The following is a 20,076-nucleotide window of genomic DNA, read 5'->3' on the forward strand; positions in this document are numbered from 1 at the left end:
ATTCGACACCTTCGCTGAACTACCGAAATTTAGCTGCTTGGCTTCGGAGTAGAAACTTATCGCCACGGCAGACTCGAAAGGACGTGTGCCCGTGTTTCTATCTAAAATTCATAAGCTTCAGCGCATCGGGAAAAAGTTCTAAGTCCTTTCACTCTTTTCTTTATTTATGAGCTCAGATTTAAAATGGACGAGATGTTGCTCGTAATACTGGTGAGCGAAGCGATACTTGAAGCGCATCCATGGGTCTTATTGAAACCGCAGATTCGCTTTGACCGCGTGGGGTTGAAACCCATTTTAATCCATGTCTTGCAAACTGATGAGCAATATTTTTGTGATCGTTTTTTTGCGAGACTTTTTGTGTGAAACCGTGATGCTAACAAAGGCATCAATTAATAAAACTGAAGAAAGGCAGATGGATCCCAAGGTGCACTTTCTTCTCGCTGCGGAAGACAGGAATAAACAGCGTGTTTTATACCCGACAGGAGCGAACGCTCGAAAGAAATTAGTCACGATCACAAAGTTTGTCTTTTGCTATCTAATGCTGATGCTGCCGTCTTCTTGCGTATCAAAAAAGTGTTTGAAACGGGTATAGAAACGGAACCGCGCACCGATATACTTCGATACACTTACCTATTGATGTGACGGCGTATCGATGTAGTGCAATGGGTCAACCCGTATTTCTTCATCGTGCGTTCGAGCATGAGTTGACGAAGGAACTTGTGGTGGTTGTGGCAAGACGGTAAAGCGAGCTGCAAATTGCATCAGTAGATTAATTTTGAACTTTGTTTCGATTTTTATCCTTCCCGTTCGGGTGATAGCAGTGGAGGAAAGTTTTTTAATCAAATTCATCACCCAGACCCGTCGTATAGCGTTTGTGACTGACATTAAAGCTCGCAGTGTTTCTAACATTGCGCTTCGGTTGAGCACTGGGGCGTGGAATTCATAATTATAGTACACTTTTCAATGCAATGGTTCAACGATCCGTTGAGGAATCTAGCAAAGTGGAATAATCAATCCACTATGGTTATCGACTACCGTGGGGGAGAAGAAGTTATCAATAAGTGCAGATTAGATTTAATTTTGAGAACATACATTAGATATTTTGTAATTGTAAGAAATGCGGTTTTAAAATTTAATGTTTTTAGCAGTTGTAAAATAGTATCTATGCATCTGCAAAATCAGTTTTAATGTTACATATACGAAAATGTACTCATAGTACATAAAAGAAGCGAAATGCAAAAATAAAAAGCGAAATAAATAAGCGAAAATATTACTAAAAACATTAGTTTGCTTCTCATGTATTTATTTACATAGTAATCGGTCAGGCTAATCGAGAGTTCAAATCTTAATTGTACTGAAGATGCAGCTTCATGTAGAGCATGCAAATGTGCAAATGAACATGACTGATTATTCTACTTTTAGGAGTATATGTGAGTCCTTATCAATTCAACAAGTAGCAAGGCGTCAAATGTGTTCAAATGCTATTTGTAATCTTATTGAAGACTATCTGTATACCAAAAAATAGATTTAAGGAAAAACAAGTTACAACATGAGCCGTCCTCATTAATCGGCTTTATATACTTAATACTTAATATGTAACTTATAATAGTAATAGCTATTTTGCAAGAGTACTTCTCTTCTTCTTTGGCACAATAACCGCTGTCGGTCAAGGCCTGCCAGTACCCACTAGTGAAGTGAGCTTGGCTTTCAGTGAGTTATTGTTACCATAGCAGGATAGTCAGTCCTACGTATGGGGGCACGGTCTATTCGGGGCTTGAACCCATGACGGACATGTTGTTACGTCGTAAGAGTTGACGACTGTACCACCAGACCGGCCCTGCAAGAGTACATAAATCCGTAAATTAACATATAATTATGTATAAAAATCAGGATGTTAAAAATGTAGGCAATTATATGTCCTTTGTAAGGTTGCAAGTCTGATAAAATCAATTCAATCCATTAAAAAGGTCAACATATCTGCTTTTATTTTTTTTTACAAACTGCTTTTATTCAGTCAAAATCAGCTTCAGAAGAAAAAGAATAACTATGCATTATTAAGAATACTATGCCACAGTTTGAATTCCACAATTTCAAAAGTTCTACTAGAATGAATTTTTGAGATTGATATTTACCTAATTTACTCAGAAAAAACGGCTTTGGTCGTGTTGCTAAAAATTTTACTCGATTTAATTAATGATAAATATTTGTCTCTAAACATTGCTCATGCGGTTTAACTTTGCACTACTGATTTGGCGAGAAGAGCTACATTTTACGTTACTAGATGATCATATTTAAACTAATTTGTTAAGCCAAGTGAGTTATCGCGATATCGTAACTTTATTGTTGTACTGACATGCTAGGCTTTGAAAAACATATAGTGCATTCTTTAAGGTGCACTACAATTCAGTCATTGCTTACTTCTGTGCTGTAAAATTATATTCAAATAAATAAAAAATACTTCAGCTACCGCGAACAGTCGAATGTCAAATTCGAAACGAAAATTGTGATAGCTTGCTAAAGTAATGTTGTACTAGCTACTACAGTATCAAAATCTCTTCTTTAGGTTGCGTAGAGAAATAATAATGAACGGCACTAGATTACTTTAAACATTGAAACTAAAGCGCAGTTAAGCTACCGAAGGGTTTAGGGAAATAGCAATAAAACTGAAACCATCGGCTACTGGTATTTTAGACTAGCACGAAATACTTGACTACCGAAACTAATGACGTGCTATACTAAATAACTATATCAGCATCAAACCTACAAATGATATACTTGATTAAATGATGCACATAAATAGAGCTGAATCGCTGGGATGCTATCGGTTAAAGGGGAAATAGACGGAAACTTGAAGCAAGCTCTAAGTTAGAAAGTAAACCAACTATACCGTTCTAGCGTAAGTCATCTCGTTCGTAGCCTCTGTGAAGGCACGCCTTAAGCGGGATCTCCGGCTTTGCGATAGAGTCTGAGGGCAGAGTAGCACACCCTTTCGAAGTTTCGGGTTGCAGAGTTGTTGTTGTTGTTGTTTTGGTTGTTAATTGCAGTACACGAAGCGCGGTTAAGACAACAGTAAGCAGGGTTAGGGGGCGACGAGGCGCAATACGTTGCATCGACAATGTTCAAACAGATTAGTAGGACAGAGAAGCGACAACAGTTAATCCCCGAGCAGTTGTTCAGTTAGGTACATAAATAGTACATCGGAAAACATTCATGAGATGCATAGTGTGATAGCGATTTGACGATGTTGTTTCAGTAGAAGCACAACCATATTTGTAGACGATGGAATAGTAACACCGGAGAGTGAAATATAATAAAAGAGAGAAGGGGAAAGAGAACATTAAAAAATGAGAGAGAGAGAGAGAGAGAGAGAGAGAGAGAGAGAGAGAGAGAGAGAGAGAGAGAGAGAAAGGAAATATTGATGGAAGTGTTCTTTCCTGCATCTTAACTATTTTATTTGTTCTGGGGCAAACAATACACTTATTGCTACACCACAGTTCCTATAAATCTATTTTAAATAAGCTAAAAAAACACTGCAGTAATCATGTTTTCCTTAAATAAATGCTTTTTTCACTCATCATCAAGCGTGCACTGTTTTGGAAGTAGTATTTTTGCCTTTACTTACCATCAGAAGATTAATCAAGAAAAACAAACAAACAAAAAAGTTCTATTGCAAATTTACAACCATTCAAATTTGATGTAAGTAATCTACTATTTGCGTGTGTACTTGGCTCACAACTAGGTTGTGAAAACAGATATTTACAACGCTAATGTTTTGATTGTTAAAAGATTTGTTTTTAATTTGCTAAACTATAAACATGAAAATAATAGTTAAAAAACATACAACCCAATATCACTCGGGAACTAAAAGTGTAAACGTAAAAAAAACTATAAGCTATAACCAAAAACCAAACTTAATGTTGTGCTGGTAATACTTTCAATCAGATATACACGCAATTTATATACAGCGTGTGTTAGCGGTGCATCTTATGAACGATTGTCGGCAAAACGACGTCGTTAGGTCAAAAGCGGGTGCACCATATTACGTATTAGCGTGTGGTTAAATTCTAAATTGTTTGGAAGCCTGGCACGAAATGCACACACCTGTTCCTTTTCGCGCCTGCGAGCAACCAGCTAATGTCAGTGGTACCAGAAGATGGACAGCAGTAGTAGTAGTAGTAGTAGTAGTAGTAGTAGTAGAAGTAGTGGTAGTAGTAGAGGTAATGGTAATAGTAGAAATAGTAGTAATGGTAAAAGTAGTAAAATAGTACGAATTGATTCATACGTAAGAATAGACGACAGGAAAGATGATGGATGGATGTTTGAAGTTAAATATGTAGAGATAGAGAAAGCATGTTGACATTGATGATTTTAAAGAATGAACATATATATGTTTAAACGGTTGGACAAAAGTAAGCCAATGGCCAATAGTTAGGCATCACACAGCAAATGCAACACTTTTCAAATTAAAAAAGCGACACATTACGCTTTTTACTGCGGTGTTGTGATATTGTCTATTAAAAATGTCTATAAAAATTTCATTCTGGACGATTGTGTTGCTTGTTTTTGGTTCTTAATTCACTATCAATTGACTCATTTGAATAAAATATAAGAAATGAATCTTCGACTGAACCCTTCCCCCATTACGGAGTATATTCACAAAGTTGATTTAAATTTAGAACGCTATAACGCAAATGCCCTTTTTTGAGATTTCGAAATAATTGGGCCGTTTGGATGGTAGAACCGAAACAAGCTAATCAACTCATTTCCAACGTTCCCCAAAGTGAAAACAAATCGAACCTGCACGGTCATCCCGCCAGTCACATAAAGTGATTTGGGATAACGAGCAAAAACATGTCATCGAATTAAAGGTATACGGAGAAAAAAGGGAAATCAAATGTATACAAAACAGTCTCAGCTACACATACGCATATATTCGCTCCAGATCGATACGATGCCCCACTGGCAGTATCGGAACCTCCGGTGGCGATAGGAGCTGGAAGAAACAATGGCTCGATGTGGACCATCAATCATTATGCTAAGAGTGCGTGGATTCTATTGTTATACGGTCGGGCGGTACGCTTTGGAGCAAATTGACGTCCTTGAATTATGGTATGTCACTCAATTTGCCACTCGCAGAGCGATTTGCATCGAAAGCATGATTAAAAACATGATTTTTCCTTTTTACCTTTCACTGGCCCGGTATGGGGAGATTCATTCCTACCGCAATGTGAAAGTAAAAATATTGTGTGCAGTACGGTAGTAAAAGGTCCAAATAGGCCCATGGTGGAGGCCGTCCGTTTTGGATGTGGGTACGTAGACATTAGATTCTATTTCCGTGCGTACGGGGTCGTTTATTTTTAAGCAATCGGTACACGTGCTCGTTCGTGTTTGTTCGCGCTGTTCTCACGATGTTGGCTGTTTTAGCCGCCGCCGCTGTCTTTAAACAAATCGTACGCAAGTTGCATGCAAACAAAGCTTACCTGTTTGAACTGCCGCATGCCACCGTTGATGCGCATGGAGTCGGCCGCTATGCCGGCAATACCGTCGCCTGGTTCGCGAAGCTGCCGCAATGACGAGCTCGGCATGGAGCAGGCATGCGCGCACTGGTTCGCACAGCAGGACAAGGTGCTTGCCTCGGGTTGTGAGCTTTGGCGGATGATGCGGGAGCCAGAAGTCGGCGAGGAGGTGATGAGCACGGGCGGTATCGTTGAGTGCTGCACGGTGAGGCGGCTGTGTAGTGCGCTCCGGACGCTTTCCTTCGATACGGAGCGCGTGAGCTTTAGCGAAGACATCGGCGTAGTTGAGGCACGTCTATCACAGTTACGACAGGCGCGACATCTGTTATACGGAATCAGCTGATAGCCGCCCGACCCGGAACCGGTAGAGGCGGCTCGTTCTGTGACGGCGATCCGGCCACCACTTCCACCATCACTGTGACAGGAAGCGGATACGGCAATGGCTGGTGCTTCCAGTCGACAGTGCAGCTCAATGTCCGGTACTGAGCGGGCATTATGTTGGTCATCCTCACCGGTTGCGCTTTCCTCCGAGCCGCCCAGTCCTGTGGCGGAGAGCTGTGGACTGGCTAGATAGGTGGAGGTACGATCCTGACGGATGAGGATTGGTTTGTTGACGGCACCGGCGGTGGTAGTCAGTGCGGTTTGGTTGAGGTTGCTGCTCGGGCCCGCGATTGGACCCGTGGCCATCGTCGGCCCGTTAAACGAGGAGTGTGACGCCATTCTGGGTTTGTTGATGGTGGATATGATGCTGGAGCCGGACGTTGTGGTCGTGCTGCTGCTGTTGGTGCCGGCCATCACCAGCAGCGAGGCGGTTTCGTCCGAGCTACCGTAGCCCGAATTCGTTGCCGGATCGGTATCATTCTGCAGGGACATTTTCTCGTAATCGGACCAGGACGGGGCGTATCTACGTGGTCTACGTGTCTATGTTTTATATTTTTTAGTAGTAAAATACAAAAAACTACTCGTTGTCTACGGTTGTGGTCCACTGGGTGTTGTTTTTTTTTTGTGCTTATGGGTGGCTTAGTATATGTGTTACGTATTGGTCTGAAATGAGATAAGAGACGGATAAAATATGTTTTAATACTGTTCACAACAGTTTTGAAATACAGGCTCAAGAAAAACAAAACCACATGAACCTTTTCTCTCGCCGATGTGAGGTTAGAAACCATATTCAATTTGCTTAATTAACAAGTCAAAAATGAAGAAAACCAGACATGTATAAATAAATAAACAAGACCTTCTGTGCATACTTTTTACTGTGAATTCTCCTAAGAGCTCTAAAATATAGTAGTAAAACAAACATTGTAAAGCACTATGACCCTTACGGCTGATGATGTATGTGTTTTCCGGTTCGTACCGTTATGGCTGCGAAATAGTTTTGTGTCGAAAAAGGGTTTGGTGGGTTTGGGAAAATATATGTGTCCAGGGGGCTTTTTGATTTAGTAGTAACACGCTAGCGTGAGAATGAAAGCAAAAACGAAAAACATATAAAATGTGTAGGGTTAAATATTAAGCCACTATGGTTTTTTTTTAAAGTGAAGCATTTTTTTACACTTCTTTGTGCCACAACACAAACTTTAATTTGTTTGATTTAAACACATAATCAATTTAAATCGTAGAGTGTTAAAACGATTACCAGGATAATTTCCTTTAAGCTGGAGGCATAATACTGTACCACGTATGCATAATTCTTCTCTTTTTTCAAACAAACATTATTACCATTGTTGCGTTTCCACTAGAACGCGCTTTCTTTGTGCTGAAAACAAAGATTAAATTACCGTCCCATAAACGACAGCAAAATTAGGGAGATTTGTTTCAGAGGGACAGAACGGTACAATGACCACACAAAAAAATAAGCAAGCACAAACGAACAATGCCACTAAAACACAAAAAAGCAACAAAACATGAAAAGTGAAACAAACCACCGACCGACGCGCCGACCGCCCCCAACAAGAATGATATGATTACGTGCAAAGCGCTCAACCGGCTTGGTATCGATTTTTGGGCTCCGGCACTCCCTGGTAGGAACTGGTACGATCTCCCGTGGGACTCGTACATATCCATGCTTTTTACCCTTTTACGCCTTCGTCACCCGGTTTGTAGCAGAAAACCCCGCCAACCCCCCTCGGCTTTGGCTCTCGTCTTTGCGGGCGGTTTTTCGGTAAAAAGTTTCCAATTGTCTAATTGGAAACGTGGTGCCTTTTCCCCAACGTATTGAATGGAAGTAATTACGGCCACGGGACATGTTCGGTTCACTCGACGAAGCGTTACGGTGGCTGAGAGCACGGGGTCCAAACTCAATTAATAAACGGCTCGCGGTTTTCGTGCCGGGTAGCGTTTTGTGTGTCTACTTATGTGGGTTATTTTATGCAAAAACATGATACCCGACGTATCGTTCTGTCGCTGCTGGCAACGATGGCAGTGGTGGCAAGTAGGTTTTCAAACCTCCCAGGTGAAGTTCAACACACCTTGCAATCCGTGCTCAGGTAGCTATGAATTGATATGATAAAAGCTTTCTCTTTACCATTTCTTTTAAAAAGGGTTGTAAAGATGGCGGCCCTAGCTAGTTATCACTGTTCCTTTCAGCGCACTTAGTTGTCGCGGATGTCCTTACTACCTCGAGCTCAGTTAAAACGCGACAACGTGTTGGTTGTTTGTAAGGTGAAAATGTGGTAATGCTTTTGGATCTCCCTAGCAGCTTGCCTTGAAACTCGAGCTGACAACGCTGAATGTGTTTCAAACATCTGCTCAATGGTTCAATGAGCCGTACTGTAACGGGTTAAGTTCAAGCTGGCATCAGGATGGAGGTTTTCAGTCCTCTTCGGTACAGCTGAATTAGAGCACAGTAAATCCACTGCGTATGCGGTTGATTTAACATCAAACGTTCCGCCAATGGGGTCGATTACATTGTTCCATAGCTCCGAGACGAGAGCTGTACAGTATCAACCAATGCAGGATTTTCTTCTTGCGAACCACAAGATGAGCTCATAGTCTGTTATGCAAATGTACATACGATGTAGAAAAACGGAGTGCCAATGAGACGACGAAAAAACACCAATAGATGTGCATAACATGCATAAATCGGGATGAATCTTATCTCGGTCACAGCCAAACCCACATTGGAGCAAACATAATATTAGTTCGGTAGTGTAGCAAACCAGCGATTACAGCATTTTAAGTATCATTATTCACGTTCGATAATAGTTAATTCGATGTAATTGGACAGAGCGCAATGTAACAAGGTAAAATGTCAATTGTTGTTTGGTGATGATGATAATTTCATTTAAAATATTTCTGATTTGTTTTATTTGTTTAGTTAAGTTTAGAAATACATATGAGTACAAAATAAAATAACAAACAAGAAACCAACACTATACCTCTGACATTGCTCATTTCAATAAGGTTGGCTATGACATTTTAGATTCACAATAGCTTAAACTATTCATATTCAAGTTCATATGTAACTATTTAAAATATAGCCAGTTAAGCCGAATGAACTTTAAATACATTACATTAGTTATTTAACGTATAGCTCAGCATCATACATAAAAATACTTAAAAATAGCCTGGTAAATACATTGGTAAAAACATAAAAAATAAGCATTAGATAATTTAATTGGTAAACTATAGGACTATACTCTTAATGACATTTTTAACGTGACTCAAGGATGATTACCTACAACTACCGGAATACTGCTATTAAAAATCTTCATAGTTTAACAACGTGTGCGCAAGAGAGACTAATTGGTTTGGTATGCAAAATTCACCCTTCAATAACGACATATCTCGTTCAGACACGTTGAGAAAATGTAAGCAATAAATTGCTAAAGCATGACCTAATGTTTGTTTTTCCAAGTAGATGTTTTTTTGGTTGATGAAATTTACTACGTTATAAACTGAGCATCTACATCATCTTAACCCCTTTCTGGTTGAACGCCGTGAAGCATGGAGACGTGCTAAGTGTGAAAAGAAAACATTACCGTTGTACATAAACAATATTATACGACAAGATTTAGTGAAGGACGGCCCGTGAGATCATTATGAGTTTTATCTTGCAATCAAGAAAAACAGTACATGGTGCAGATATTTTTCTCTGGTTTTCTCTTTTTCTCATGGTCTCTGATTCAGTATCGACGATTTTTTCCTATAAATATAAGAAACTAAACTACATACGTAGGACTGACTATCTTACTATGGTTATTCAATTAGTCATTGAATGCACTGACTGTGCATTAGGAGTACACGGCCGATAGCGGTTGTTGCGCCAAAGAAAAAGAAGAAGCCGTTAGTGGGCGATAATAAAAAAGCTTATAAATATTCAGCATGTCATATCACATAATATCATTTTTGCTCTGGTGCAGTCTATACAACTTAAAAAAGGAAACCGTTCATTGTTCACATTGCATTTCAATTTAAAAACATTAGCTAAAATATTATTTCTGTCAAATTTAAAATTATACCTTCTATGAAAAGCAATTGTATGTTTTTATATAATATTTTTTTATATATAAATATATGTTTAAATGTCATATCTAAAAACATGTTAAGGAAAAAAAGGAAAAAAAGGAAGTTGATCACGCAAAATAATGACATCTTCAGGTGCGTGAGTGAAATTATCTCTATGCATAAATTCTTCTTCTTCTTTTGGCACAACCACCGTTGCCGTTTAAGGCCTGTCTGTACCACTTGGGCTTGGCTTTCAGTTACTGTTTGATTATCCATAGCAGGATAGTCAGTTTTACGTATGGGGACACGGTGCAAAACAATTACATACCGACAATATGAGAAAACAGTCTTTGATAGGCTTTCGAGACTTTATTCAATACCACGCAACCAAATAGTCAGTCCTTGCTACGGGGGGACGGTTCATTTTAAGTTTGATCCCATGACGGGCATGTTATTGAGTCATACGAGTTGACGACTGTACCACGTGATCGCCCGTGAAGTTTGTTTATTAAATTGTTTATTTATGTTTTTTTTGTTAAAAGTGAATAGTTTGAAATAAATTTCATTTAAATTAAATTTAACTAACAATGACTATTATTTCCAAGATCACTACCATTTCAAGTTCTAAATTCATTGTTATTGGTTTGAAACAAACAAACAAATATATAACTTGTTCTTTGTACACCTCAACAGCCTTCAAGCCTAATTTTACACTCACTGTATCATAATCCATCCACGGCGGTCACAATCATCCCCATAAAACGGTTGGTACTTCACCACGTATTAGGTGCTTCATCGCCATGATCCCCACTTAAATGCGCCGACATTTTCCCTATGCTTCTCTCTTGGCCCGCACGTGACATCGGTGCAACGAAGGGATTAAGCTGTTTCTCCCAGGATACGACAGGATGTATTCCAAAGCGATAGGCACGGGATAAAAAAAATCCCTTTATCTGATACAACTGCCACCTTGCCTTCAAGGCTCTCGAGGATATTCAATGAAACAAGGTTCGGGCGTGGACGCTATAAAACGAACGGAAAATCTCTACGGTATGGCCCATTGTGGCTTGTATTTCACGACGAGAACCTTTCAATTTGGTAACCATAAGTGTTCAGTGTGAAAAAAATCAATGCACTTCGTTTTTTGTGTCTTGGGCAAAAACAACAATGTGCCTCCAGTAACGCGTAGTGGGAGTTTGTTTCAATCGGGACAGGATTTCACGTACGTTTACGATTTTCGCCGATAGAAACTTTGTGCCAGGAAAATGAGAAATGTGGTGCTAGTTTGAGAGGCCATAATTCGATCACGTCCATCACTCAAGCTACGAATAAGTGATGTGATTGAAAACAATCCCAAGCAAGAGCACCAAAATCATCAATATAGGGAACGGAGCATGGCAAGAACCAAATACGCTTGTTTTGGTTTCTTTAAAGTTGAAAAAAGATCATAAATTGTAATAGAAGAATTTGCTTTGTTTGTTTAGAAAATTTAGTCAAAATAGTATTGTGTTATTTGCTTTGATTAAAAAAATCGTTTATTGTTTCAAACTAAAACAGAGTAACGATGGTATTCAATTCAGTTTGGTTGTAATGTTTAAAATAAATAAACTTCTTCCTAAAACTATCATGATTCAACACAATATATGGTTGGTAGGTCAGTAGAACATTGCAAAGGATGAGAAAGTTTACATTACCATATTTATGAGGGTTAGTGTAATTGAATAATTCAGTTATAATATCCATTTACTTCCTTCTGCCAGTGCCGGTGGGAAAAAAGAATTCCCTGTTGTACAAACAGTCGTAATTGACCTGCCAAGGGTCTTATTTACTTTTCAGAGGTGGTATCAGAATATGTTTCATGCCTAACGTGATGATGATTTAATAGGTTACAGCAAGAAGATTACGCAAAAGTTATGCAGACAGCTTTTTAAGTGAGTTGCGGGCACAACAATGCAACGCGGAGTTTTCGGTCGCATTAAATTATGCAAAACATTAATCCAATTTCCATCAGTGTTGTTCCTCACTGTAAGGCGGAAACATGAAAAAGATCCTGCCAGAAAAGTTGTGCTTGAATGGGAATCGGATGGCAAATAACTCAATCAAAATTATCGATCCTCGACCATGCGAGAACGAACGGGGGAATATCCGGTGAGTGTTGTGTAAGGCTAAAGGCACCGTAGATGATGGTTGTTTTTAAATTGAGATAAACTTTTGCACGCTAGAATAGCATGACCGTCCCGTCATACTATTGATGGATGGATTGGCAGTGACACGGTCAGGTAAAGTATGAACAATATCTGTCAGGTAGTTGATACAATGCTTTGATTTCGGGAAACACTGTACAAACAAGTGTATACTGCTTCATTTTAATGTAATTACCTTTTGCATGTTAAGTAAATTGGATGCTGTGATTTAAATTTAAAGTTAAACTATTGTTTGAAATTATTCAATTTCAATTTTCAATTTCAAATGAAAAATTTCAAATTTTCAATCAATTTTTTAATAAACTTAATCCTATGCGATCAATTTAGCATAGGATTAAGTTTATTAAAAAAAAAAAACTTGCGATGATTTTGACAGATTCAACAAACTTTCAATACAACTACAACCACAAAATATAAAAAAAAGAACAAATCAGTCCGGAAATGTATCTTAATCTATCTTTCAGTATATTTTCGTTGAAATAAACGAAACTAAAAGATCTTTGACTACGTTGAATCGATAAATCTCATTACTAGGGGGATAAAAATGGCTTTGCAGCACACCGACAGGGAAATATGCTTTTTCTACCATTCATGTTGTCTCTATTTTTACATCACAATAAGTGGTTTTGAATGACTTATCGGAACGTGATGCATTGAGTCGTAGCGCTCGGTACAGATTGACGGAAATGTGTTTTGTCGAAAAATTTGCGTCTTCGAATTTGGAAACGTTCGTACGGCAATGGTGATGTGATTTTCCATTCGAATGGATAAAACGCGTGCGCTTGGTAAAGAAGATTTGACTGGGATAAGCTCGGTATGGTTGCGTCGTACTAAACTGCACAGTGGTAACATATAGATAGCGCATACTTGAGCACGTACGAGCAGCAGGAAGTAGTTGTTGGATGTGTATTCGAGTGTTCGCTTGCAAGGAAGTGTATACCACCGAGAGAGCATGTACGGTGAGTACATGTGTACTTCACAATTCACAGTCCGTATGTTGTTTAGCCTTCTGACTGGGCTGAGTGCATGTTCGGATTTGGTTTTCTAGATTCACCTTTCTGCCTGAATGCTTGATCATTGTTAAGACCTCCAAGAGGTGGGAGGAAGGGAATGTGGTACATAAATTTGCTTTATTTATTTTTATTGTTTTCATCATTTCCATCAAGTGAAGCCAAAACGTCCATCGCGTACAAGGAGAAGAATACAGAGAAAAAAAAATGTAAAGTGAAAGTCATTGCGGATGGTTTCAGCATAAAACGGTCGCTTGTAGTGCAACAGAAAGTATCAATTTTGGATTTTCCTTACAATACGGGTCTCCAGGGCTTGCATCCTTCAATTGAACGTATAAGGAACGTGTACAGTAAAGCTGAGCAGATTGTATTGAAGTAAGGAACGATGCAGGTGTGCAGATAAAATATCAAGATGAACGGTGTCAATAGTCAGGTAATTGTAGCCAACTGGTAACAAAAGAACATCAAATGATCGGTAGAATATAGTAAAATCTGAAACTTGTATGCTCCGCTCCGCCTTATATTTTCGTTCGTGTATGTTTGTGTACTTTGTTTTACTTCTGAGTAGTTCTTATGTCGTTATTTGCCTTCACAACTCTAATATTGTTTATATAAGTTTTAGCCAAACCACTTAATAGACAACTTGAAACTCATGAAAAGTAGCTTTACTACGATGTTGTGAAATCTGGTTCGATGATGCAAGGTGAATATAGAACATAACGCATAATAAAATAATTGAATGCACGCTTTTGTGACTTTACATAGTAAAAGTACTTAAATATCTCTTAGATCACATTTTAACTATTTCACAATTATAATTTTTTGACTTTTGTTTTTACAAAATCTCAATCAAATTACTTAGATAGTAATTAGATGCAATTTTTATTAATCTATGTTCATCTATGTTGAGATAAAATGAAAGCTGAGAATTCATGTGTGTTATAATTATTATAATTTTAATGAATAATTATTTACCACATGCTTCTGCTATGCTACAATCGACACTCGCCTACAATAATGCCGTTTAGCCGTACGATCAAATAAATTAACATTTTCGTGCCACTGGTGGTTGCCCTATCATAGGAATGATTTTAATTTATTTAGTCGGCTCAAGGTACGCGTCCTACACGCTTGGCATGTTTTAATGTCACATTCATTTACCACCAATCCTCGAGAATGTAACCGTAAGGCGCAGTTACGAACAAGTCAAACTGCGTCTCGTTCGATCTACAGAAGCGGTAAAACAGACGTGTGTTTCTCTTCTCCTACCAGTTTATTTACGGTAGTATAAATATTTCTGCTTCATCCTTAGCACAGATTGAATGGGCAATGAAGTCTATATTTGAAGTTGCAGCTACATAACTTTCGAAACAACCACACAGGAGATGTCATCCCACTCACTTTGTAACCAGTTTGAGGTCTGGGCACATTGTTGTTCGCTGTTCGTCCCGACAAGATACTTGTTTTGGGAACGAATTTATCACTTCCGAGAGGGAAGCCAAGTTTTCTAATGGTCGCCTTTTAAAAATCTCTTTTTCCCGAGCGTGCGGTTTGGACATCCAGAAGGGCAGTGGGCAACCTTAAGACAGTGTTGTTTCAGCTGAGATGGAAGCATGTTTTTCGTGTCATTTCGGGAGAGCAGGCAGGGCGTTGTGCCATCATCGTAAAAAATCTTACGAGGAATAAAAATAGTACTAAATAATCTCATTTGTACTGAGCTGTACATGCTGCTGCGGAGCGAAAAGGGTTGTTTGACTGTCATTAAGTGCCGCTTGGCCACGGCTTACAAAAATGTGCATGACCTCAAATACCACTTTTCCGCGATCTTTACTGATGGGGGCGTGCAGCATGTCAAATTAAATCTTAATGAAAATTCACAAACTAGCCACGGCAGTCATAAAGACAAAGGTTAATTGCGAGCTTGGCAGGTAAAATGATGCTTGTTAGCGGTGTTTGATTATTTAGGTTATGTTTGTACTGTAGTTTTGAGCCATGAAATTGAACACATTAAAATTTACGATTTACAACGGTTTGCTAGGGTATATTTGACGTATTATTAATTTGGTTCAATTAATGAGGTTGTTTAATTTCTTCGATTAAATTATAGCTTTTATTGCAAACATTGAATTATAATTTTGACTGAAAACTGGGATTTTGTCCTTATAGTAACATGTATCTTAAAGGCGTTTTTTCAAATATGTGAGGTCTGATTGTCTTTTTAATATGGAAACAATAATAAACGACGCATCACTTTGTTTTTCCGTTGTAGACATAGACATTCCACGAACAGAGGTATGCCTAACATTAAGATAGTAATGTATCAGATATGGTTTGTAAACTTTTCCATTCTGATTGTATCAGAAGACACATGGAATGAATATCGATAATATAATATCGAATTTCACGTAGAGAAAACATTTGCACGACATCCATTAATGAAACAAAATACTGAGTTCTGTTTCCTTTCGTTCTTTGTTTGGTAACAAGACACTCTCCTGTACCTTCGGACACGCGCTGCACAAAGCTCTACGAATCGATACGGCCGACAACTTTTACTACAAGGTAGTTTGTATTTCGACGCCTCGATAAATTTGTAACATTTTTTTTAAGTTCCACATCTTCTTCGTTTGTACGGTGGTGGATGTTTCATGCTTCGTTACAGTCCTTTTGTTTGAATCGTTGTATCACACGACCACTCGCACCCACAAATGTATATGTTTTGCCTTGTCAAAAAAAAAGTTCAACTCCTCTGCTGCTTCATTGGATGGCATGGTGGAACGAACTTGTTCTATAATGAAAATTATATCGATTACCGAACTTTGGCTAACATCTTCCATGCTAGCGTATGAGGGTACTGAAAGTAGTGTTCTATTCCAGTGTGTTTTCCGATTCTACACGAGGAGACGTATAGCAAATAGACTTGCTGGCGAATGTATAGGGTAAATTGCAGGCCAGAAACTGTGTTTCAAATTGACTGCTTTGGGATTTGCGAGGAAAAAACTTGAATAGCACCAATTGCACTGCAAATGGCAGTGTCAAGCTTGATTACCGTCAGCTTTGGATAGATGTTACATCGTAAGTATAGTACGTGGATAACGTTAAGCTATTGGTCTTACAACGTTTTGATTGATGAGTTATGGTATATGACTTGACGATGATTGTAAATTTGATACATGTTTTTCACACTATTTTATTAGTGAGAAAAAACTATAATAATAAAAAGTTGAAAAATACCTGATACTTTTATAGCTTAAATGGCATATTTGTGTCCATTTATATGTTAATAGTATATACATATAATCAATACATACATATCGAGTTTAATATCTGCTATATATGTGTACATTACAACTCTTTTTCGGTATAGAATTTGTTGCTGTACAAGTAACTTAAAGAATAACCATTTTTATCCATGGTCAAAATACGGAAGTAAAACCTTGATTTGCAGCCATGGTATATTTAACCACTTACTGTTTTACATCTGATAATCAATATACGTTCTTTCTTCATCCTCTTAACTCCCACAGCTTTTTCTTGAGAAAAAAGTGAACCGATTGTTTATGTTTATTTTAAATTTTCATTAAAATCACTTCAGCCGTCAAAATCCATCAGCAAAGGCGAAAACAAATGCGGCCATCAATGATGTGAAGAAGAAGAACCTACGATGTTGGGAATCAATCTTTCATTTCGTTTTAGTGAAGTATGTGTGAGTGCGAGTTTTTTCTCCTCTCAGACAACACACCGTCCAACGAGAAGATATGCCTCAAGGATATGGCACGCGAAGCAGAATGGTAAACGATTGGGAATGGAAAATTGAATCGATGTGAGAAAAAAGCAAAACAGTTAGCATCTGTTCGCAATTGAGTGTAATGATTTTGTGAAACAAACAAATCTGGGCACACAGTGAAAGAGTATCTTTAAAGGGTCGTAACTTGGGTAGCGAAGGGAACCTTCTTCTCCCGATAATACCGCCATGGGATCAGGTGTCGAAAATTGGCATCGTGCCGAGTTTGCATCATTTGTCCACACGTTCTCGGGACGTTCCATGTAAGCTTTGGAGACCATTTTCACGCACCAAGTTCATGAACTGTGAACTTTTGCTGTTCAAACCCGCAGGCTAAAACTCCCTCACTCGAAAAGGAAATAGCAAAAGAAACGAGTTGGACCGACGAAACCGATATAGCACGTTCGCTTACGCCTAACCTTTGCCATTTTGGAGCTAATCGGCAGTTGTCGGTGAAAATGGCTACGAAATCATTTTTACGACCCGTTGGTAGAGCAAGCGGCTACTAAGACCTGAGCATCGGGATATGTGGTAAAAAGGTAATCCGTTGTTGTAGGGATTTTAGTGTTAAAGCGCTTACATGACAGTTGGCACAATTCATGTGAAACTTGCGTTTGATGATTTATATTTTAAGCATTAGATTTATTTTTTGATGATCTGGACAAAAGATAAACGAAACAATCTTTAAAGGATTCTCGTGTGTGTAAAATTTATCGAGAAAAGACTCATATTATTTCATAACTGGGTGGGTTTATTATTGCACTAGCGGTTTAGCAACTGTTATTTTGTTTGCATCTACATGTTGGAATACCTAGAACTGGAACCAATGACAACCAAAAAGTTCAAACGATACAGTTGCTCACTCCTTTATTTACAAGAACGCATAAAACATCTGAAGTTGTCACGTGATTCGTTGTAATTTTTTTGTTATCACCTTTAACCAGAAAAGTAGATCCACAGAATCAAGGGCAATGGAAGCCCAAGAAATCACCGATTGAATCTTTTTACAGATTGTCATCCGACTTAAGATTATAGCAGCTTGAGAACGTTTTCAGTTGCAACCGTCGCAACAAATCGAAACGAAAGTCATTTGGTGTCGAATGCCAATAACTGATATATGAAGCTCGTCATTTGTAAGGACATGTATGATAATGATAATACTTTGCATCACTTTTGTATCTTTCGAGGTTCTTCGAGATTATGGGAGATCTTTACCATGACAGAAACTAAGTTGGAACTAGATTTGGAAGTAAAAGAGTTTAGGTTGAGATTTTAATCATTTTTACTAATATGATGACTTCATGAACTCTTTTTTGGTCCAGAAGTTGTATTGAGACCGTGTGTAATAGTGTTCATCAATTATTTACTAGCAATTGAGACAAGGTGATTTATTATTAAGTTTCAATTGCGTATTACCAGGCATATTATTTTGTTAAACGAACTTTTTTTGAAAGTGAAACGCCTGCCTGCCTAGAACGACGGGTACAAATTATAGAGCGATCTTCCTGTAATGCAGTATTGCAAGCTTGCCAGGTTCCGGTGGGCTGGTCATATTATATACATGAAACCGGACACCGGATCTTTCTCGTGAAGTCTGCAAAGTCCATTCTCTAACGCTTTTTAGTTTTAGTTGAAGTCGAGACAGTGGATTGACCGTAACAGATGGCGCAAGACTGTGGGTAGTTTTAAACACTCCTGCAGCAGGCATTGACTGAGAGGGGATTATGACACTAGACGACTAAATAAGTAAGTAGTATTTTCATACCAAGGTTTTAGCGGCTAGTAATAAAGACTCAATAGCAAAGATATGTTTAATGTGTCGTTTAATTCCTTAACTTTTGAGATAAACGTTCTAATCAATTTATTCGAGTGTCAAAATAGTGTCAAAAATGTGTTTATTTTTCTATTAATATGAATGTTAGACGATTCGATTTGTCTTTTGTTTGATACTTTAAATTGAACAAATAATCAGACGTACAGGAAGTGTATTGTTTGTCGGCTTTTTAGTGATGCTACTGGTTTTACTAGTACTGTAACAAATAACTAATAACAAATTACAGAATTCCTTTTTTTTAGAGGACTCATGTCGAAAATCTGATGCTTAGTTGAAAACGCTACTTTCGCTTGTTATTTGTTAAAAACAACCTGTTCACAGATTAATTTGACTTTGATATGTCAAGCCAATGATACCAATTTACAAAAAATGAGACTTTTATTGAGACTTCACAACATTAATTAATACGAAGACCGTTTCCGTACGTTTAGAGAGGTTTTGTTTGACACTTTTCCTTTTGTTTCAGATAAATGGCAGATAAATGAACTATGATGCACATTTTCGAACGTTCATTAATGATGTATGTGAACATAACATGCAGCCGGTCTCGTAGTACAGTCGTCAACTCGTACGACTTAACAACATGCCCGTCATGGGTTCAATCCCCAAATAGACCGCGCCGCCATACGTAGGATTGACTATCCTGCTATGGGGGGGAATCAATTAGTCACTGAAAGCCCAAGCCCACAAGTGGGTACAGGCAGGCCTTCACCGACATCGGTTTTTGAGCCAAAGAAGAGAAGAGATAACATAACATGCAAAAGTGAAAGTTCAACTCAAAATTTGAGGCATTCCAAGATTATTGGAAAATATTATTACCTATTTAGTTGAAACTACCTTATGTAAGAAGCTACAGTGTTAAGTTTTATTTTTCAATGCTTTCAATAGAACAACAGAAGAGAATCAACATAAATCAACATAGATTTTAGGTAGTATTGGCTACTCTTATACTAGGACAATCGACCATTTATGGCCGAGATGTAATTAATGCGCCTAATAAGCTACTGAGCGAACAAGAACGTAAAGCAAACAAATGTAGCTGCTACTCAAGAAAACTTTATTTGGCATGTGGATTGATGGATGGATGGTGGATTGATATAACATAGATATATTGAATTGACATATTAAGGTTTTACATTATATATCTACTCACTGAAAATAAGAAAAAATCAAATAAAAAATTAGAATATCAATACCCTCAAGAGAATTGTTTGAAGGGATACTACTTATTTGCTCATTGTAATGTGCGCGTTTGTATGTATATGAGGTACTTTTTTCTATT

The 20,076-nt window shown here is 38.1% G+C and overlaps 1 protein-coding gene across 12 annotated transcripts in view; it reads right to left on the reverse strand.

Moving 5' to 3' along the window:
* Positions 1-20,076, reverse strand: part of LOC120955000 (small conductance calcium-activated potassium channel protein) — a 134,064-nt gene that overhangs the window by 101,717 nt on the left and 12,271 nt on the right. For 7 of the 12 annotated variants that reach the window (XR_007452773.1, XR_007452772.1, XM_049610648.1 and 4 more), the window contains exons 3-5: positions 5,481-6,560; positions 4,102-4,131; positions 2,888-2,986 (exon numbers count right to left, since the gene is read on the reverse strand). Coding sequence is in view for 10 of the 12 variants with exons in the window: in XM_049610648.1 (XP_049466605.1) it covers positions 2,888-2,986; positions 4,102-4,131; positions 5,481-6,389 (1,038 nt within the window). In the remaining 2 variants the exon portion in view is untranslated. The remainder of the gene's footprint in view (positions 1-2,887; positions 2,987-4,101; positions 4,132-5,480; positions 6,561-20,076) is intronic. The other 5 variants (XM_040375423.2, XM_040375419.2, XM_040375426.2 and 2 more) reach the window with 3 other exon arrangements.

The sequence above is a fragment of the Anopheles coluzzii genome, chromosome 3, assembly GCF_943734685.1.
Source record: "Anopheles coluzzii chromosome 3, AcolN3, whole genome shotgun sequence".
NCBI lineage: Eukaryota > Metazoa > Arthropoda > Insecta > Diptera > Culicidae > Anopheles > Anopheles coluzzii.